The 18,307-nt window shown below is 62.9% G+C and overlaps 5 protein-coding genes across 19 annotated transcripts; 4 read left to right on the plus strand and 1 right to left on the minus strand.

The window, feature by feature from the left end:
• Positions 1 to 12: 12 nt before the first annotated feature.
• On the plus strand, positions 13 to 935 carry LOC149917230 (uncharacterized). Its single transcript, XM_090143785.1, has 3 exons — positions 13 to 100; positions 397 to 571; positions 659 to 935. The coding sequence occupies exons 1-3, from the start codon at positions 37 to 39 to the stop codon at positions 807 to 809; spliced, it is 390 nt and encodes a 129-aa protein (XP_089999911.1). The 5' UTR covers positions 13 to 36; the 3' UTR covers positions 810 to 935.
• On the minus strand, positions 901 to 6,509 carry TMBIM1 (transmembrane BAX inhibitor motif containing 1). Of its 2 annotated transcripts, none has more exons than XM_031590565.2 (12): positions 6,379 to 6,509; positions 3,388 to 3,626; positions 3,166 to 3,260; positions 3,006 to 3,070; positions 2,822 to 2,875; positions 2,680 to 2,730; positions 2,432 to 2,471; positions 2,246 to 2,283; positions 2,076 to 2,163; positions 1,892 to 1,987; positions 1,754 to 1,807; positions 901 to 1,653 (listed from the first exon to the last, which is right to left on the minus strand). In XM_031590565.2, exons 2-12 carry the CDS (start codon positions 3,596 to 3,598, stop codon positions 1,510 to 1,512), a joined length of 936 nt encoding a protein of 311 aa, XP_031446425.1. In that variant the 5' UTR covers positions 3,599 to 3,626; positions 6,379 to 6,509; the 3' UTR covers positions 901 to 1,509. The 2 variants fall into 2 exon arrangements, with proteins under 2 accessions (XP_031446425.1, XP_031446424.1); XM_031590564.2 differs by lacking the exon at positions 6,379 to 6,509 and adding an exon at positions 3,758 to 4,041.
• LOC116227331 (putative thioesterase PNKD) lies at positions 4,026 to 10,076 on the plus strand. Of its 4 annotated transcripts, XM_090143779.1 has the most exons (10): positions 4,026 to 4,110; positions 5,840 to 5,949; positions 7,747 to 7,862; positions 7,959 to 8,071; positions 8,234 to 8,292; positions 8,498 to 8,590; positions 8,736 to 8,899; positions 9,020 to 9,106; positions 9,184 to 9,299; positions 9,376 to 10,076. In XM_090143779.1, the coding sequence occupies exons 1-10, from the start codon at positions 4,051 to 4,053 to the stop codon at positions 9,547 to 9,549; spliced, it is 1,092 nt and encodes a 363-aa protein (XP_089999905.1). In that variant the 5' UTR covers positions 4,026 to 4,050; the 3' UTR covers positions 9,550 to 10,076. The 4 variants fall into 4 exon arrangements, with proteins under 4 accessions (XP_089999905.1, XP_089999904.1, XP_031446421.2 ...); XM_090143778.1 differs by lacking the exons at positions 4,026 to 4,110; positions 5,840 to 5,949 and adding an exon at positions 6,883 to 7,059 and having other exon boundaries at positions 8,165 to 8,292; XM_031590561.2 differs by lacking the exons at positions 4,026 to 4,110; positions 5,840 to 5,949 and adding an exon at positions 6,884 to 7,059.
• A 109-nt stretch (positions 10,077 to 10,185) lies between these two features.
• On the plus strand, positions 10,186 to 12,627 carry CATIP (ciliogenesis associated TTC17 interacting protein). Of its 9 annotated transcripts, none has more exons than XM_090143784.1 (9): positions 10,186 to 10,221; positions 10,593 to 10,620; positions 10,710 to 10,792; positions 11,035 to 11,073; positions 11,294 to 11,380; positions 11,472 to 11,642; positions 11,717 to 11,841; positions 11,922 to 12,084; positions 12,248 to 12,627. In XM_090143784.1, exons 1-9 carry the CDS (start codon positions 10,201 to 10,203, stop codon positions 12,485 to 12,487), a joined length of 957 nt encoding a protein of 318 aa, XP_089999910.1. In that variant the 5' UTR covers positions 10,186 to 10,200; the 3' UTR covers positions 12,488 to 12,627. The 9 variants fall into 9 exon arrangements, with proteins under 9 accessions (XP_089999910.1, XP_089999907.1, XP_031446417.2 ...); XM_090143781.1 differs by having other exon boundaries at positions 10,710 to 10,910; positions 11,018 to 11,073; positions 12,248 to 12,621; XM_031590557.2 differs by having other exon boundaries at positions 10,186 to 10,259; positions 10,576 to 10,620; positions 10,710 to 10,910; positions 11,018 to 11,073; positions 12,248 to 12,618.
• Positions 12,628 to 13,197: 570 nt separating this feature from the next.
• Positions 13,198 to 18,290, plus strand: SLC11A1 (solute carrier family 11 member 1). 3 transcript variants are annotated; one of them, XM_031590532.2, is made up of 15 exons: positions 13,198 to 13,334; positions 13,633 to 13,757; positions 14,378 to 14,500; positions 14,586 to 14,705; positions 15,031 to 15,137; positions 15,246 to 15,316; positions 15,421 to 15,488; positions 15,562 to 15,717; positions 15,830 to 15,988; positions 16,151 to 16,240; positions 16,387 to 16,506; positions 16,883 to 17,032; positions 17,098 to 17,171; positions 17,355 to 17,508; positions 17,617 to 18,290. In XM_031590532.2, the coding sequence occupies exons 1-15, from the start codon at positions 13,295 to 13,297 to the stop codon at positions 17,725 to 17,727; spliced, it is 1,668 nt and encodes a 555-aa protein (XP_031446392.2). In that variant the 5' UTR covers positions 13,198 to 13,294; the 3' UTR covers positions 17,728 to 18,290. The 3 variants fall into 3 exon arrangements, with proteins under 3 accessions (XP_031446392.2, XP_031446393.1, XP_089999903.1); XM_031590533.2 differs by lacking the exon at positions 17,617 to 18,290 and having other exon boundaries at positions 17,098 to 17,183; positions 17,355 to 17,480; XM_090143777.1 differs by lacking the exon at positions 13,633 to 13,757 and having other exon boundaries at positions 13,265 to 13,334.
• Positions 18,291 to 18,307: the final 17 nt, after the last annotated feature.

Consider the following 18,307-nt stretch of genomic DNA (forward strand, 5'->3'; position numbering starts at 1 on the left):
CCGGCAGCTCCAGCACTGTGGACCACACCTCCCGGCATGCAGCGGGGCCGCGGGAGTCCGTCACGGTCCAGCATGGCGGCGGCGCTCGGCGGACTGCGCGGTAAAGACGGGTAGCGGGCGGGCAGCGGGCCGGGTGATCACGCCGCGGCTCTCCGCGGCTTACAGTGCCCAGGGCGGCCCCCGACGCCGCAGGGTCTCAGCCACACCCGGCGCACGAGAGTGGCAGCAGAAGCCACGCCCTTCCTTGGCTAAGCCACGCCCCTTTCCCGTTTCCCCGCCCATCCTTTGGTCACGCCCCCCCGGCCGGGGCAGGGGTGCGGGGCGGGCGGGGGTCGGGGCAGCAGGGGCGACGTGTGTCCCCCCCCTGCCACCTCCCTGCGCCCTCTCTCCTTACAGGGCTCCTAGCAATGGCCGGGCGGGGGGCTGAGGGGCGACAGAGCTGCCACCGGCCTGCGGGGCCACCCGTGCCACCGAGGCCACCAGAGCCGGCAGGGCAGCTCCCCGAGGGGGTGGAATACATCCCCACGCGGAAGAAGGGCAAGAACCCCATGAAGCCGGTGGGGGTGGCCTGGTGAGTGGGGAGGCGCGTGATTGGGGGTGGGAGGCTCGGCACCAGGGGACCCGTGGTGACAGGGCTCTGTCCCTTACCTGTCCCCAGGGCCATCGGGCTGCCCTGCGGCATCATCCTCTTCCTCCTGGTGAAGAGAGAGGTGGACAAGAACCGCCTGGAGCAGCTCCACATCCGCCGCAAGATGCTGGGAGCCAACGTGGGCGACTACGAGACGGAGCGGTACCGCCGGGGTGCATAGCTGGGACCCGGCCGACCGCAGGGACCGACCCAGGGACACCTCCACCCACCCCCAGCACAGGGCCCTGCCTGAATCACACTGGGGCCACCTGGAAAATTAAAGTGTTTTATTGAGCATGTGTAACAATTGAGTGTGGCCTGAGGCCAGGCCTGCAGTGAGACCTACCAGGCCCAGCTGTGCCCAGGGCAAGGCCAAGGCTGCATCTAAGGCACTGAATGGAGCCCGGGCTCCAGGCACAGCCCAGCACTGTCCCATTGGTTGCTGGCAATCCCCCTGGGCCAGAGAGCCCCAGGGCCCAAGTGTGGGACACAGGGAACCCTTCCCCTTCAGCAGGCCACAATCAGGGGGTGCTGAAGCACTGAGGACACCAGGCAGAACTGTACACAGGCACCAGCTTCAAAGCCTATTTACAAGCGAGCAGAGCACCCCCCATGCTGGGAGCACCTTTGCCTGTCCCAGCCATGGGGACAACTCCAGCGTCACCCTTGATCCTGGCCCCTTGGAGCTCTGGGGAAGTGGGTGGCCTCATGGGGACAACGGGGTGGCAGAGGGGCTGCAGCCCTGGTAGCCAGCAATATCCCAATTGGGGATATCAGGAGCCTGGCTGGTGACCGGGGGGCTGGAAGAGGAGTAGCTTGGCCAATGGGAGGAGAGAGAAAGAAGCATTTTGAAGAGGGGGTAAGGGGTCCCACACAGGGGCTCAGTCTCGGCCCACAATCTGCAGGAGGAAAGTGAAGATGTAGACGATGTCAGTGTAGATGGTGAGGGCTCCATAGATGTACTCCTCGGGGCTCAGCGTGTTCTTCCTGTTGCCTAGCACCAGCTGTGTGTCATAGGCCAGGAACTGGGGGCAGAGACATGGGGGGGTCAGGAGGAGGAGCCCTACATCTCCCCAGGGCTCCCCAGCATGGGGCAAGGAGGGGGAGCACCAGGGTGAAACTCACCAGGGTGAAAGCAATAGCGCCGATGGCTGCATACAGCATGTGGAGCCAGGGCACCTGCATGGGGAGGGAACATGGGGACATGAGCCATTCCACCCTCTGTCTCCAGGGGAAAGCAGCCCCCTGCAGCCCCCTACTCACGTATTTGAAGGAGAGAACGATGACTGTGACGAGCCCTGTCACCATGACCACGATGCCCAGCACACAGAAGAGCCCCGGACATGATGTAAAGTCAACCTGGGGGGGAGGAAGTGTCACAGGAGGGCCCTCCCAGGAAGGCACTCCCATGTCCCCATCCCCACCCCAGGGCACACCCCCTCCTCACCTTGGTCTGGAAGCAGAAGATGGTGACAATGATGGCCACAATGGCAGTGATGAGCATGGCAATGAGGACGGCATTAGTCCGGTACATGCTGAGGACAGAGGAGACAGCAATGTCATCACAGGCATGGCAAGGGACAGGGACTCCAACCCTCCCAGAGCCGTACTGGATACCTGGCAATGGTCCCCGTCATGAAGCCCATGGCCAAGGTCTGCAGGACAGAAGGGCTGAGTCAGTGATGGCAAAGCAGGGGCAGATTGATTGCCAGCTCCTCAAGCCTCTTCAGCAGGGACCGTCCCTTCTGTGGGACACGTCTCTGCTGTCACCCCCCAGCCCCGAACCCATGTCCCCCTACTCACAAAGATGCTCAGCAGAATGATGTTCCACGGGAAGCGTCTCCTGGGGATGAGAGAGTTGAGGAGCAGTGAGATGGTATTAGTGCTCATGTCCTCGTGACGCCAAGCCCCTGTCTCACCTTCCACAGGGACTACCCCAGGTGGGGTTCCTGGGCTTGGGTGGCACCATACCGGTGCAGACTATCCCCATTCCTCAAAGCCCAGGGGACCTCCAGACAGCTGTGTCCCCCCCCGCTGTCCCCAGCACTCACCGGGGACCCTGGCAGCAGACCAGCACCAGATAGGTCACCAGAAAGACGGCGCTGCAGAGAGACAGAAGGCTCAGCCCAAGGGACCCGGTTGCAGTGGGGGGAGTGACATTCACCCAGAGGGTGACAGGGACCTCATACTCACTATGAGGAGTAGTAGATGGCAGTGTTCCTCTGGACAAAGGAGCGGACAGGTGAGCTGTGGGGTGGCAGGGATAGGCATGAGGTTGGCACGCGCTCCCCCCGTGTTCTCCCACGCCTAGAACCAAAATGCTCCCCCCAGATCCTAGGGTAAGCCCCCTTCCCCCCCCCATCACCACCTCACTCACACAAAGGTGAACATTGCGATGATCCCCACCGTCACCAGCAGCTGCACCGAGATGATGGCATAGACCTGTGGGAGGTGGCAGCAAGCAGTCAGCACTCAGCCTGCTGCCACCAACCTGTGCCCCCCCCCCCCCCCCCCAGCAAAGGATGCCCCAGACTCACCTTGCGGATAAAGGTGTGCCGTACTTTCCTGTCATCCCAGTCAGCCGACTGGATGGGGGAGCTGCCTCCCATACCCTCACCTCCATAGGTATCACCTGCCAGGGAAGGTCACCACAGCTCATCCCATATGACAGCACACCAGAGGACACCCTCCACAGAACAGAGAGTCTGGGAGCCCCCAGCACCCATGCCCCCACCCCAAAACAAAGCTCCCCAGCTTACCAAAACGCATGGGCATGGTGGGCATGGCCATCCCTGGCTGCGGGTATCCCCCTGGTGTCCCATACCCCCCCGGCGCCGCATACCCCGCAGGTGCTGGGTACCCCCCTGGCTGTGGGTACCCTCCAGCATAGTGGGACGGCTGGGGGTAGGCACTGGGGGGGTAGAGGGGGTTCTTGTCGTCATACGGGGGGGGTGCGCTGGGCTGCGCCATGCCAGCTGCGAGCTGTCCTGCTGGGCACCTGGAGGGGAGAACAGAGGATGTCACCCTGCCCGTATCCCCTGATGATGAGGAACACATGGGACACAGGGGACAGTCATCATGGCGTGCCCTGCATTGAGTGCAGGACAAACACCGCTCTTCAATAGTGACCTCTGCTTAATGAGGGCCGGGAAGCATGGTGACCAGGTCACTTAGAGCCCAGGGCCACCTACATTCCCATGATCTGAGTCCCTGTTGTGACGTCAGGCAGTGGTGCGGGCAGGGCACGGCCACGCGGTGACTCAAGGCATGCTGGGGACCTGACCTTTGCAGCTGGCCCTGCCATCACTGGGGTCAGCAACCCCGGTGTCCTCCCAGTCACCATCCAGTGAGCAGGAATTCTATTTTGCTCCCCACAAACACTGCCGAGGCTCAGAGCTGGGCACGGGGCTGTGGATCAGCACATGCCACCGCAGTGCTGGGATCAGAGATGGTGCCAACCCCCATCGGGCACAACTGCAGAGGTGGGGGCACTGGGACCCCATGCTGAACTCCCCTTGCAGATCCCCAACAGCCGCCAGCAGCTGTGCTGGGAGCAGGGCCAGCGCTGGGCTGACTCCCCCAGAGCAGGAGGCGGAGGAGGAGGAGAAAGGCAGGAACACCAAGGCCAGGAAAACAATAGCGCTGCCAGGAGCTGTTGCCAGGCCCCTGCCCCACACCCGTGGCGCTGGCAGGGGACCCCCCCGCCTTCATCCCATGCCTTCCCACAGCACCAGCAGTGACGTGAGCTGGACTTGGCCCCAAGGGAACTGGGTGGGACTGGGAGATTCCTGCAGCATTGTGCCAGTGCTGTGCTGGGTGGGATGGGATGGGGGGGGCACACAGGAGGAACACTCAAAGTCCATTCATCCATCCATCCCAGTGGGGGCGGCTGCCCGCCCCACAGCCATGCCGTCATGTTTCCCATCATGGTGATGGTGGTGCCGAAAATAACCCATCCATGTGGTCTCCAAAGTTTCGCTTTCAACACTCCTCAGTTTCTCCTAAACCACTCAGTGCCTGCTGGCATCCCTTGCTCACCCACCCTGCACCCAGTAGCCCCCACTCAGGCTTCAGTGTGGCCATGAGACCCAGCCCAGGTGAATGCCTCCAACAGGAGCAATGCCCAGGCACAGCCTCAGCAGAGACAAGGAACCAGCCCGACGGGTCCCAGCCCCACCCAGCAGCGCTAAACCCCACCATCCCCCCCCCAGAGCCCCACACCGTGGGATGTACGCACCTCACGGGGTCACTTCCCCGTGGCACTTATGGCAGAATCCATCTCTGGACACAGAACCCCAACACATGACCCATTTCCTCTTTCAGAACAGGGCACCGAAACCTGTGGTCAGCAGCCAGACCACAGGGCCACCCCAGCTAGCTCAGTGACCCTGTGGCCACCACCCGGTCCCCACAGCTCTGCCTGGTACCGTGACTCAGCACTGATAAGTGGCAGGCAGCTGGTGGGGGGGAGACCTCAACACAATGGAGACATGGTGTGCTCCACACAGCACCTAGCAGGGCAGGGTTCCAGCACTCCCCACTTTCTCTGGGGCTTCCCCAGAGTGGAGCAGCCCTGGAAGGGCACTGCTTTCCTGGAAGAGCTTAGCAAATTGCACCAGTTTGGCACAGCCTGGTACGGCACGGTACAGCATGGCACAGCTTGTTACAGCACAGCACAGCATGGATGCCCCTATGCCTCCAGGCTTGCTGCCCAGCTCAGCTCACCCATGGCACGAGTTTGCAGGGTCTCAGCCCTGCAGCCCTCTCCGCCCCATCCCACGGGTGCCAAGTGTGTATGCCAGCTGTCACCTCCTGTCCCCAAGCCACTGCAACCCGGATGTCTCTATGCAGAGAGCCGGCTCCATGCCCTACAGTGCCCACCCCATACCACCCCATATCCTTGTCCAGCACCAGGCTTTCATGGGACACCCCTCCCAATAGCAGGGTGTCACAGCACAGTCCCTCAGGGAACCCCCTCCCACCGCTGTCCCTGTGCCAAGCAGACTGGGACTTTGCCCCCGTTTAACTGAAGCCACAGGTTGCCCCACAACGCACTGGCAGCCCCTTCCCACCCAGCGATTGGGACACCATGGCTGGGGTGGGACACGGGCACAGAGCCCCTGAACAGAGCACTGGGGACAAGGATGGGGGGAACACAGGGATGCTCCCCCCAGTCCAACCCCCCACCCCATCCAAGCAAATTCCCATCAGTTCCGGGAAGTTCAGAGGAAGGCGGCAGATGAGGGCCACACGTCGCAGCAATCTATCCGTGGAACCACGGCGTGCCCTCGAGGCTCGGGGACAGCACCTCCAGCCCCGAGGCAGGTCCCCTCCAGTCCCTGGGACACCCACCCCCCTCCTGGGACACCGGAAAAGGCAGACGGGGCACAGAGGGAGTGCTGCGGGGTTCCAAGGGCGAGGGGGGGGGCAGGCGGGGTGACGTCGGGGATTTGGAAGGCAAAGAGGGAGGGGAGGAAATAGGCAGAGAAGGGGGGGGGGTCTGGGAAGGATCCGGGGGGATGGTAAGGTGGGTTAACAGAGCGGGGTTGGGCTGGGGGGCATCGGCGGGGCGGGCAGACAGACAGGGGACCGGAAATGGTTTGGGAGAGCCGGGAGACCCCGCCCGAGCTGGGGGGCACCCGAGGGGACCCGAGGAACTCCGTCTCTGCCCCCCTCCCCGCTCCCCACGGTCCCACTCGTGCCACAGTCTCGCGCAGGGACAGAGCTGGGGGCTGTCGGGCCTCCCCTACCTGCTGCGTGCTGCTCCGCGGGGCTGGAACTCGGCCGGGGCGGGACGGGACGGGCCGGGACGGGACGGTCGGGGCGGGTCCGGAGGGACGGACAGCAGCTGCCCCGCCTCGGGCCGCCCCTCTGCGCCGCGCCCTCGTGCGGCGGCTCCGCCACACAGCAGTCGGTGCGGGTCCAGCACGGCGGTGGACGATGGCGGTGGCGGTGCCGGACGGAGCGTCCCGCCGCTCCCCCGGGGTCAGCGGCGGCAGCGCGGGGACGCCGCACCGTGCCGCGCTCCGGCCGGACTCCACGGGGCCACGCGGGGAGAAAGGCGCGCACCCGCCCCCACGGGGGACCCCTACCGCGGCTGACGTCATTCGCAGGGGTCCCCCTTCCCCGCCAGTTACGTCGCACGAGGGGAAACCCTCCGGCAGGGGGCGCGCGGGGTGGCGGGAACCGTGAGGGGGCGCGGCCCGGAGTCACGCCGCTCCCCTATTGGCTGCCGGGGGGGGCGTGGCCCCGCGGGGGCGGGCGAGGGACATGGCGGGGCCGCGCTGTCGGGCGACGGTGGCGGCCGGGGCCGCTGCTTGCGTGCTGGTGGTCGCCGCCTGGCTCGGCCGCTGCCCGGCTGTGCGCCGCATCGCCCGCCGCGCCTCCGCCGCGCTCATGGCACTCGCCGGGCCGCTGCTCTTCCGCCTGGGGTGAGTGCCGGCGGGCCGTAGGGGTCGCCTCGCACGGAGGGATCGGCTCTCCCGGCCGTCCGAGTGGGGATCCGCGGGGCTCCCCCGGCGGGAGGCTGCGGGCGGGGAACGCCGGAATCGCTGCCGTCGGGGGGAGCGGAAAGGTTGAAGGCGTGGGGCCGCCCCCGCTGCTCCCCTTTGTTCTGCCCTCGCTCCGCCGAGCAGTGCCGGTCTCCACCCACCACCTCCGTTTTTCCGGGCGCATCCCCCACCGTGCCCTTACGAGGATAAGCACGGTGTAGCGCGCTGGGTGATGCCCTGCGGATGAGGATGGGGTAGAGATGTAGGTTCGAGCATCTCACGTCCTTCGTGACATCTGTCCCCAGCCCTGAAATCCTGCTGTATAAATAGGAGTTCAAGCTACTCCCGCGCCTGTTGGTCTTACGTGGCATGTGAATGGGAGTGCTTCTCGCTTCCCTTTTCTGCAGCCCCTTCTGTTTTGTCCTCCTCGTTACCCAACAGCACTGTGTGTTCCCCCTGATTCCAGAACCTAGTGTGCACTGCAGTGTGGGATCGACCTCGGATCAGGGCCGTGCTCACGGCTGGGGATAGATGGTGGGACCGGGACTTTTCCATGTGGGTATACAGGGCTGCAAGAAAGGGATGTATTTTAAACCCCGCCGTGGGGGCTCCCTGTGCCCCCCACAGGTACAGCCTGTACGCCCGCACACGCCTCGGCTTCCTCTTCTACAAGCGGCAGGTGAAGAAGGCCCGTGAGCGCTTCCCCCACGGCCACTCGGTGTCCCAACCGCTGGGCTTCCATGGTGAGTTCTGAGCTTCATCCGCGTTTTGGGCAGGGGGCTTCAGCCTTGCCGCATTGTACCCTGATGTCTGTCTGTCTGTCCATCTGTCCTTTTCAGGGATGAAAATCGTGCCCATCCCCGTGCTCTCCAATAACTACAGCTACCTGGTCATCGACACAGACTCTGGCCATGCAGCCGTGGTCGACCCCTCTGACCCACTGGCTGTGCAGGTGGGATTTCCCCCCCCCATTCCCAGTGCTGTACTGTGGTGTCCTGGGAGTGGGGAGCGTATCTGCCCCTAATCCGAAACCCACAATGCACAGAGCAGGGTGACAGGGAGCAGGGAGCAGTGTTCCCCCCATACACGTGCACCCAAATTTCTGTCCTGCCAGGCTGCCATTGAAGAGGAGGGGGTGGTGCTTGAGGCTATACTCTGTACACACAAACACTGGTAAGGAGGTACTGGGGGGTTGGAGAGTGATTAGGGGTGCTGGGGATGCTTGTTGGGGTGGGGATTCCAGAGCAAAGCCTGCTACTGTGGGAGTGGGGCAGCTGGGGTTGGCAGGCCGTGAGCTCCCTCAGCTCCAAGCGTTGCTGAGAAGGTGTGCCCCCATACCTAACCTGTAATGGGGATGCACTGACCTGCTCACCTGCAGGGACCACAGCGGAGGGAACGCGGCGCTGCTCCAGCAGCACAGCTCCTGCAAGGTGTATGGCAGTGCCGTCGATGCCATCCCTGAGCTCACTCAGTAAGTGTCACAGTCATCCTCCCATCTATCTGGGTCACCCTCCCCCCATGCCAGCACCCTGGCATGCTACGAACCCTGTGGGGGCTGTTTTGGGAGCGCTGGGTATTTTGGGATGTGACTGTGCCCCCCCTCCCTGCCGACACAGCCCCGTTGGGGACAGGGAGAAGCTGAGCGTGGGCTGCCTGACTTTTGAGGCACTGGCCACGCCAGGCCACACCGTGGGGCACATGGTCTATGTGCTGGATGCAGGGCCCTTCGGGGGCCCCCCCTGCCTGTTCTCCGGGGACCTGCTCTTCCTGGCCGGCTGCGGTGAGTGCAGCAGTCCCATATTGTCTAAATGTTGGGCATTGGAGTCCTGAAGGGCTGCAAGAGGGGACACCCCAGTTGAACTCCCTCCCCCAGTGACGGTGGCTGTGTGTTTGGCTGTAGGAAGACTATTTGAGGGCTCCCCTGAAACCATGCTGGCCTCCCTGGATGCAGCCGTGGGCTTGGGAGAGGACACGCTGCTGTGGCCGGGTGAGCATCCCCTACCCTAAAACCCCCAGATTGCCCCTTTCCATCGCTCTGTGGTGATGCCGAGGTGCTGCCCTCAGGCCACGAGTATGCACTGGAGTGCCTGAGCTTTGCCCGCCTGCTGGAGCTGGACAACCCCGCGCTGGAGCAGAAGCTGCTCTGGGCCACACAGCAGCGGCAGGAGAAGAGGAGCACGGTGAGGAGCCCCCTCCCACGGCCCTATCTGTGACTGTGGGGAGGACGATGGCTGAACGCTGTCCTCCACCCCGCAGTGCCCCTCGACGTTGGGCGAGGAGCGGACCTACAACCCCTTCCTGCGCACGCACCGCCGGGAGCTGCACGAGGCGCTGGGGCTGCAGCGGGGCAGCGGGGAGCACCACGATGCCTTCCGGGCCCGCGTCCTGCGGGAGGTGCGCAGGAGGAAGGATCTCTACAAGGCCACCTAGTGACCCTCCCACCTCATGACCTCCCTCTGGATGTGGGGGCCTTCCGGACTATGTGATTTTCTGCTGTGAATTCCCCTCCTCCTTAGTCCTGCTGAAAGATACAGGGAAAGGATGGACCCCCCCCCATACACACACCCCATGTGTGCACCTCATAGGTGGTCCCTCCCCCTGACCCCCTTTCCCACATGATCCCTTCTCTGGGGGTCTGCAGCCCCTGCCCCACTTCTGGGGCTGTAGTAACAGCATTAAGGGCTCTCCTTATTTCCCTCCCCCTGTTTTATGGGAGACCCCAATTCACACCCAGCGCTCAGGGAATCCCCCGTCCCCCTCATTACTGTGTCTCCCTGTGGGGGTGGAAGGGGAGGGAGGAAGCCTGGGTGCCCAGCATTCCCTGGGGCTCCCCCCGTGTCCTTATCCACCCCTCATACACTGGGATGGCGGACACAGTGCTGGGGTTGTGCAGGTAGTACTTCTGTACTGAGGACTGGAAACCCCTGTACATCCCCCAAATAAAAGTCTGAATCGGATTTGTTCCCACTCGACCACTTTTTTCTGTGTCTGGGGGAGTACCCCTTTGCCCCCACCTCCCAAAAAAACTGTTCATCGCTGTGAGGCTGTGGCCCCTTTAAGAGGTGGGGATGGGTCGTTCCTATGCCAACGGCTGCGAGCGTTGTAAGGGGAGGGAGGGAAGCTCGGGTCGACGGGTACAGGTCTGAGGCTGGGGGGAGGAGGAGGGCAGCCCGAGGGTTGGGAAGGGGAAGTTTGGGGGGAGAAGATCCCGGACTTGTATGGGGCAGGGGGAGAATGAGGGTTTGGGGCTGCTGCTCTTTAAGGGGTATCTGGGGGAACCGCAGCACTTTGGGGGGGAGGGAAGGAAAGGAGTGGAAGCTGTGCTCTCCCATAGGGTTCCAGGGGGGCACTGGGGGTGCTGCTCCCCAGCACTGCCCGCTGCTCCTCTCCAGGGTGGAGGCTGAGGGGGAAAGGCTCTCAGGAGGACCCCCCATCACTGCTGTCTCCCATCAGAAGACTCCATCCCCATGCAGGCGGCTGCTAAGTTCCTGAACCGCATCGGTGGGTGCCAGCCCCCCACCCTCCCTGGGATGCGGTGACCTCAAGGGGAGCAGTGCCTGGGTTGCTGCTCAGTGACCATCCCTGCGCAGGGCCGGAGGAGCTGGAGCGCTGCCTGTTCGCTGAGACACTGGCACTGGTGGCAACGGGAGGACAGCCGCAGGGACACCTCTGGGTGAGAGCCCGACATGCACCCTATGAGCAGGAGGGCCAGCGGGTGAGGAGCTGCCTCCTGCTCCAGGCCGGCTCCCAGGGGCTGCTGGATGGCGTGCCGTATTCCTGCAGTCTCACGGGTGAGCTGGGAGCATTGGAGTGGGATGTCACCATCCCACAGGCTGGGATGGCATCTTGGGGGCAGTGGTGTCCCTGTCCCGGGGTGCACAGGGCTCTGCTCCCACAGGGTATGTGTCTATGCAGCTGGAGACGCTGGAGCAGGAGCAGCATGAGCGCTTGGAGGTAAGCAGGCAGCTGTGGTGGAGACGTGTCCCTTAGTTCCTCTGTCCTGAGGTGGTGCCTCTGCCTGCGCACCTGAGCCATCCCTCCATGCTGGTTCCCTACCCTGGGTGGCAGTGGGGATGGGGAGTTTCCCACAGTGCACCTGTTTATGGCACTCTGGGGTCCCTCTCCCCCTGCACCAACTGAGAGGGGTGTTGGGGTGGCTCTGCTTCCCCCACAGTTTGGAGCACACCCCATGGAGAGGAAGATCCACATGGTGCAGCACCCACATGGGATGACCGTCACTGTCACTACCAGGGAGGGAGAGGTGATATCCCCCACCTCCTCCCACCCTTCCCTCCTACCTGGAGAGCAATTGGGATGCATCCTCCAGGGTGTCCCATGGGGTGTCACCACAGGCAGACCCACAGCACCAGGCATTCTCCTATAGCTGGGCCTCACTGGAGGGGCTGCTGGGGGAGGCTGCCAGTCTGCTGCTGCTGCGGGTGCTGGCGTGCCACCGTGCTGTGCCCCCCAGCATCACCTTCCCAGCCATCGACAAGGAGGGCCATCTCTGCACCACCACCTACGTGAGACCCTGGGGGGCACAGATGGGGGACACGGGGATGACAGGTGGGCACAGAGTGATTTTGTGTCCCTACAGCGCTCCCTGGGCATGCGTCAGCAGCCGGTGGGCTCAGCACAGGGGGAGGTGTTGGTGGTGGAGAGAGCCCTGCATACTGCCGAGAGCATTCCGATGGTGTGGCACTACAGCCTCCTCCCTAGCGGGTATGGTGCCAGCCTGGGGTGGGGTGGATTTGGGTATTGGCACCAGGATGGAGGAACTCAGCGTTGATGCCCTTCTGCAGGCATTTGGCTCGGCGGGTGCAGGTGGGCTGTCCAGTGGTTGCTGTGCTGCAGGATGCACCCGCTCTCAGCGGCATGGGTGCAGAGCCCCAGCCTCTCTTCCCAAAGCAGCTGCTGGACTGGGAGGAGGATGCCCAGCTGTGCTCCTGGTTCCTGGACAGGAAGGTGAAGGGGGTGCCTGGGGATGAGAGACATGAGATTATGCTGCTCTCCAGCAGGATTCCCCCTGGGAAGAGGCGTAGCATCTCCAAACCATCTGTGAAAGTGGGGAAGGACCCAGGCTTCCCCCCAGCTTGGCATGGGGACAACCCTGCCCTCAATCCCACAGGAGGAGCTGCAAGCGTCCCACAGCACCTACATTCAGCAGCATCCCGAGCTCTTTGCGCTGCTGGCTGACTTCCTGCAGGCCCTGCTGCTCCGCCAGCCCCCCGACCCCATCCTCTTTGCTGCTGAATTCTTTGCCCCCTTTGCCCGCCACCAGCCCCCCGGGCCCAGCTTTGCCTCCTCCATATCCCCCAGCCCCTTCTGCAGCATCTCCTGTCCCAACCCCCTAGCTCAGGGGGATTAAAGTATCAGCATTGCTCCTGCAGTTCTCTCGTGTGATTTAGGGAAACTGAGGCATGGGAAGGGCTGGGAGGTTGAGCTGTCTATAAGCCCCTCATGGCTGTTTAGGGCTTATCCACCCGCCACCCCCCAAAAAAAACAAAAAAGAAAAAAAAAAACAAAAAAAAACAACAACAAAACCTTCCCTTTGGATATGGGCTGTCTAGGGCTTACCGTGGGGCAGAACCCTGTGCCCTGCCACCACTCCATGTGTCCTCTAGGGGTGTCACCCCAGGTTCCTCCACAGCCACAGGTATTTTGTGAGGTGTAGCCTGATTCACACCAACACTAAGCTCCCCAGTCTTCTGGGTGAGGGTGTCTCCCACCCCAGCACCCAGCACTCTCCAGACCACCTTCTCCAAGCCCGGCGTGCATTTTGCCCTGCTCACATGCAATGCATGCTGCTTCCTCCTCACTCCCATTTGGCCTTTCCCCCATTTCAACAGGGTCAGCAACTCCTCCATCGTGGGAAACTGCCCGTGTTCCCCACTCCAAGTAGCAGGACCCTGACACATGCTATGGGGGTGACACATGGGCACAGTGCCCACCCTTGGATACGTGTTTGCAGATGAAAGGGAGGTTGCTGTGCTCCATGCTCAGGGTGGGGAACTGAGACCCAGCCCCCCGGGAGGCCTTTTCCCAGCCTAGGTCTGTGGCAAGCAGGAAAGGAGCACTTCCTCCTCCTCCTCCTCCTCTTTCCCTGGAGGGGGGCTGGGAGCTATAAAAGCTGTGCACTGGGTGCAGCACCCAGAGGTAGGGGTTCGCCAGCACCATGTCTGGATCCAGCCCTGCTATGGCATCACTGGAGCCAGGTGAGTCCCATCTTGGCTGGTTACATCATACCCTCCGCACCCACTCCCTGTGGCAGTGGGGCTGGTGACGGGTGGGCTGGGGAGAGGGCTTTGAGGGACTCCTGTGCTGGAGGTGGCATCTGGCTGCTTAGAGCCACCACTGCTGATCCCAGTGGCTGCAAGCCCCCTGGAGCTGTGGGACTTTTCCCTGGGAAGATGTCTCTGGGATGAAACTGGGACCTGGCATTGTCCTTATACACAGTGAGCTGCTACATCCCCTCCTGCTTTTCCTTCCCTTGTCCTCTTCCTTCCCTCCCAGGCATCACTGGGTCCCTGAACCAAGGCCAAACTGACCCCAGCAACATCCCTGTCCCCCCGCATCACCCCATCCCTCGTGCTCAGACCTACTTGGATGAGCTCATCAGCATCCCCAGAGGCAGTGCGGTAGGTGCAGCTGGGGACATTGAGTTGAGTACATCTGGGATATGCACTGGAAACCTTGGTATCCACAGCCCCAGCTCCAGCAGAGTAATTACAGCCCCATTCCCACACTTGAAGCTTTCCCAATGAGAAAATCAAGGCACAGGGCAGTGATGCCCCGCTCTGAGGGCCACCCTATCTCCCAGGGTTCCTGTCCCAGGGGGTGGCCAAGCCCCATGGCCCTACCCAGCAGCCTGGGGCCCCTCCAGCCCCAGCTGCTGCCTGAGAGCGGAAGGGAGAAGGGGAAGGAATGGAGTTGTGAAAGTAGCTCACTGGAGTAGGATTGCACAAGGTGCTGTTAACGGCACAAGAAGGGTGGCAGCTCCATCTGTACTGCAACAAATTTTAATCCAATCCTATGCCCAAACAACACTGGAGTCTCGCTGTCCATCCCAGTGATGAAGGGCATGGGGAGGGAGTTGGGGGAGAGAAAAATGCCATCCATGCACAAAATGTGCCCACGTGGCAGTGCAGGGCTCCCCAGAAATAGGCGACCAGTTGCCCAACTGGGAGCCACCAGTTTTGAATGGGAGCAACCAGACCCCACGGAACTTGCCCCACCGTGACCTGCCACCCCTTTGCAGCCCGGCTTCAGTTTCAGGAAGCTGTGGGCTTTCACTGGCCCTGGCTTCTTGATGAGCATCGCCTACCTGGATCCAGGCAATGTGGAGTCAGACCTGCAGTGTGGAGCCGTGGCCGGTTTCAAGGTGAGCCCCAAGCTGCTGGGTGACCCCACTGGGTGCGAGGTGCTGCCCACCACCAGCCTCTGCTGCCTTTCTCCTGCCCCCCCAGCTGCTGTGGGTGCTGCTGTGGGCCACAGTGCTGGGACTGCTGTGCCAGAGGTTGGCCATCCGTCTGGGCGTGGTGACGGGGAAGGACCTGGCAGAGATCTGCTACCTCTATTATCCCAGGGTGAGCACCCAGGGGGATCACGGTGTGCGTGAGGATCCCTTTTTCTCCCACTGCTCCCCAGCCCCAGTGACCCCCTCTGGCCCCACACACCCTACTGCCTGGCATGGAGACAGCTACATCCATTCCAATCCCATGTGAGGACGCTTGAGTCCCAGCGTCAGAAGCGGCTGCAAGTTGCGTCCTGCCCGTCCGATCTGCACTCTCCCTCTCCCTGCACTCTGCAGCCCCCTCATGCACCCTCTACCCATCACATCTATCCCAAGCAGCCCAGGGCCAGATCCCCACAGGGCTCAGGCGTGTTACCATGCATCCCCATCCCCTCCAGGTGCCCCGCGTGCTGCTGTGGCTCATGATGGAAATTGCCATCATCGGCTCAGACATGCAGGAGGTGATTGGGACGGCCATTGCCTTCAGCCTGCTCTCAGCTGGACGGTAATTACCTGCAAGGTGCTGCCAGGTCCCACCTGCAACCCAATGAGGGACACAGCCCACCCAGTGCTCCACCAACCTGGCTGACATCCCTGCTCTCCTGTCCCATAGCATCCCGCTCTGGGGCGGTGTTCTCATCACCATCACAGATACCCTCTTCTTCCTCTTCCTTGACAAGTATGGTGAGTGCAGGGGCACTGGGATGGGGGCCAATCATCCAGGCCCCGAGGTGTCACCGCAGAGGTGCAGGAACCAGTGTGTCATTCCTCATCTCTTCCTTCTGCAGGGCTCCGCAAGCTGGAGGCTTTCTTCGGCCTCCTCATCACCATCATGGCTCTGACCTTTGGCTACGAGGTAAAGGCCTCCCAGCCTGTAATGATCCAATTGAGCTGCTGGGGCAGGGGCAGCTCACAAAGCCCCTTTCCAGTACGTGGTGGTGAAGCCAGCGCAGATGGAGGTGCTGAAGGGCATCTTCCTGCCCTACTGCCCGGGCTGTGGGCGAGAGGAGCTGCTCCAGGCTGTGGGCATCGTTGGTGCCATCATCATGCCCCATAACATCTTCCTGCACTCCTCCTTGGTGAAGGTGAGAAGGGAGCAGGGGACAAGTTCCCCATTGCAGAGATGTGGTAGGGGAATGACTTCCCCATGGGGGGCTGTAATGGATCCCCATGGAGCACATTACCTGCCGTGTCCAGACCCGGGCGATCAACCGCTCCAAGAAGGAGGAGGTGAAGGAGGCCAACATGTACTTCCTGACCGAGTCCTGCCTGGCTCTCTTTGTCTCCTTCCTCATCAACCTCTTCGTCATGGCTGTCTTTGGCGAGGCCTTCTACCACCAGTGCAATGAGGACGTGGTGAGTCCCTCCAGGGAGGTGGCAGCTGCACCAGGGGTGGAGAAGGGCAGGGTGAGCGCTCCTTAGCCATGGATGGATGGATGGGTGGAGGGTTGGGTTGGATGGATGGGTGGAGGGTTGGATTCACAGCCATGCCACACTCATGCTCACCATGTCTTGCAGCATAACAAGTGTGTCAACAGCAGTGTCAGTCACTATGCCAACATCTTCCCCATCAACAATGAGACGGTCTCTGTGGATATCTACCAGGGAGTGAGTGGCACTGAGTCGCATCCCATGGCCAGCTAGCCTTGGTGGCTGTTTTGAGGGCATCGAGCTGCCTTTGGTCTCCCAAACCCAACCCCTCCCTATGCCACGGGGGGGTACTTCGGGATACCCATCAGAGTGTTGCCATGCAGGGTGTCATCCTGGGCTGCTATTTTGGGGCTGCAGCACTCTACATCTGGGCCGTGGGGATCCTGGCAGCAGGGCAGAGCTCCACCATGACAGGCACCTATGCGGGACAGTTTGTCATGGAGGTGAGAGGGGAACACAGAGAGAGGTAACTCAAGGGTGGGCTCTGGGCAGGAGTCCTATGGACAGCCCGACCCCAACAGGGGCATTTGGCAGGGAGATTTCTTCTGGGCAGAGGGTTCACTTGGGCTACCTGAGAGCCGGGATGGGGTCAGTGCCCACCCATTGCTGCCACTCGGCAGTTACCTCCCCGTGAGTCCCCCATGTGAGGCCCTGCTTCCCTAACGAGCTGTTTGCTTAACGAGCAGGGGCTGACATCTAGCGGGGCCCTGCAGCCCTGCAGGAGCTGAGGACCACGGAGGGGAGGGGGGACGGACACGGCCCTACAGAATTTTGGGAGCACGCCAAGGGCTGATGGCACATCTTTCCCCTCACCCCCAGGGCTTCCTGCAGCTGCGCTGGTCCCGCTTCACCCGGGTGCTGCTCACTCGCTCCCTGGCCATCCTGCCCACCCTCTTCGTGGCTGCCTTTAGGGACATAAGCCAGCTGACGGGCATGAACGACCTGCTTAACGTGCTGCAGAGCATCCTGGTGAGGGGTGGGCACAGCCGGGCCCCCGTCCCCGCTGTGCCCCCCTCACCCTGACCCAATTCCAGCTGCCTTTCGCCGTGCTGCCCGTCCTCACCTTCACCAGCCTGCGCCCCCTCATGCATGACTTCGCCAACGGTCTGTGAGTGCTGGGGTGCGTGGGGGCGGGGGGAACACCTCCGTGTCCTCAGCATCCCCGGTGGCCCCAGAGCGGGGTGAAGTGTGGCTATGGGCTGCACAACCCCTCTGTTTGGGCTCTCGCTGCCCTGCTTACTGGGGTGGGTGGCACAGAGCGCCGGTGCCGATACCCACCTGCCACTTGCAGCCTGGGGAAGGTGCTGATGTCCCTCATCACGGGGTTGGTCTGTGCCATCAATGTGTACTTCGTGGTGGATTTCCTGCCCACGCTGCGGGGCCTGGGCTACCTCATCCCCCTGGGGCTGCTGCTGGTGGCCTACGTGGCCTTTGTCATCTACCTGGTAAGGGCAGAGGGTGGCTGGGGGTGTGTGTGTGTGTGTGGGAGGGGGGGGGGGGGTTGACTCCTCTACAGCCACGGTGCCTCCAACGAGTGCCCTCTTTGCCTTCAGCTCTGGACGTGCAGCATCGCGCACGGAGCGCGGTTCCTGCCCAGGGGACGCTACAACCGGTTCAGCTTCGATCTCACCGTTGCCGGCCCGGGGGCGGCAGGGCCGCAGTGATGGGCTCCGTCCCGCACACGGCGCCCTGCTGCCGTACGGGGGGCGACGCTTTCCGCCCCCAGCACGGAAGGGGTTAACAGCCCTCGGAGGGTTCCGCAAAAGCCTCTCCTTGGGTGGCGCCGGGGGGCAGGGGGCCGCGCCTCCACCCTGGGTGCAGCGGTGGGGCGGGATGGGCCCTCCCCTGCTCATTAGCGCCGGGAAGCGGAGGCTCCTCTAATTACCGCCGGGACCGCTAATTACCGCCGGGCACCGCAGGGACAGCCGGGGGGAGCCCGCTCCGCTCCGCCCGTTTCGCTGCCTGCAGACCCAGCCCTGGTGCGTGTGTGTCCCACCCCCCCCGGTCCCAAACGTGGCGACGCCCGTCGGCTGTCCCCGCATGGGCCCGGGGGGGTTCTCCAAAGGGGCTCCGGCGCGGGATGGGGGCTCGGGGCCGATAAACGTGACGTTTATTAACGCACCTCCGCCTCTCTGTGTTGGGGCGGGGGGGTCCCGCAGCGCTGCGCCCCCCGCCGCGGCCCGCACTTGCGAGACGCTCCCTGGCTGTTTCAAGGCTCCCCCCCACCCCCCCTTTCAACGGCTC

This window comes from Phasianus colchicus, chromosome 7 (assembly GCF_987193195.1).
Source record: "Phasianus colchicus chromosome 7, bPhaCol1.hap1.1, whole genome shotgun sequence".
In the NCBI taxonomy this organism is placed as follows: Eukaryota; Metazoa; Chordata; class Aves; order Galliformes; family Phasianidae; genus Phasianus; species Phasianus colchicus.

Coding starts and splice junctions, on each gene's coding strand:
- LOC149917230 (XM_090143785.1), top strand. CDS start 37: ATGCAGCGGGGCCGCGGGAGTCCGTCACGGTCCAGCATGGCGGCGGCG. Junction 101..396: donor GGCGCTCGGCGGACTGCGCG/GTAAAGACGGGT, acceptor CTCTCCTTACAG/GGCTCCTAGCAATGGCCGGG. Junction 572..658: donor AAGCCGGTGGGGGTGGCCTG/GTGAGTGGGGAG, acceptor ACCTGTCCCCAG/GGCCATCGGGCTGCCCTGCG.
- TMBIM1 (XM_031590565.2), bottom strand. CDS start 3,598: ATGGCGCAGCCCAGCGCACCCCCCCCGTATGACGACAAGAACCCCCTC. Junction 2,731..2,821: donor GCCATCTACTACTCCTCATA/GTGAGTATGAGG, acceptor GTCTCTCTGCAG/CGCCGTCTTTCTGGTGACCT. Junction 1,808..1,891: donor TCGTTCTCTCCTTCAAATAC/GTGAGTAGGGGG, acceptor CTCCCCATGCAG/GTGCCCTGGCTCCACATGCT.
- LOC116227331 (XM_090143778.1), top strand. CDS start 6,899: ATGGCGGGGCCGCGCTGTCGGGCGACGGTGGCGGCCGGGGCCGCTGCT. Junction 8,072..8,164: donor CTGACCCACTGGCTGTGCAG/GTGGGATTTCCC, acceptor CACAATGCACAG/AGCAGGGTGACAGGGAGCAG. Junction 8,591..8,735: donor GCCATCCCTGAGCTCACTCA/GTAAGTGTCACA, acceptor CTGCCGACACAG/CCCCGTTGGGGACAGGGAGA.
- CATIP (XM_090143781.1), top strand. CDS start 10,201: ATGCCAACGGCTGCGAGCGTT. Junction 10,222..10,592: donor TGCCAACGGCTGCGAGCGTT/GTAAGGGGAGGG, acceptor ATCCCCATGCAG/GCGGCTGCTAAGTTCCTGAA. Junction 12,085..12,247: donor CCTGGTTCCTGGACAGGAAG/GTGAAGGGGGTG, acceptor TCAATCCCACAG/GAGGAGCTGCAAGCGTCCCA.
- SLC11A1 (XM_031590532.2), top strand. CDS start 13,295: ATGTCTGGATCCAGCCCTGCTATGGCATCACTGGAGCCAG. Junction 16,241..16,386: donor CTGTGGATATCTACCAGGGA/GTGAGTGGCACT, acceptor GTTGCCATGCAG/GGTGTCATCCTGGGCTGCTA. Junction 17,172..17,354: donor CATGACTTCGCCAACGGTCT/GTGAGTGCTGGG, acceptor TGCCACTTGCAG/CCTGGGGAAGGTGCTGATGT.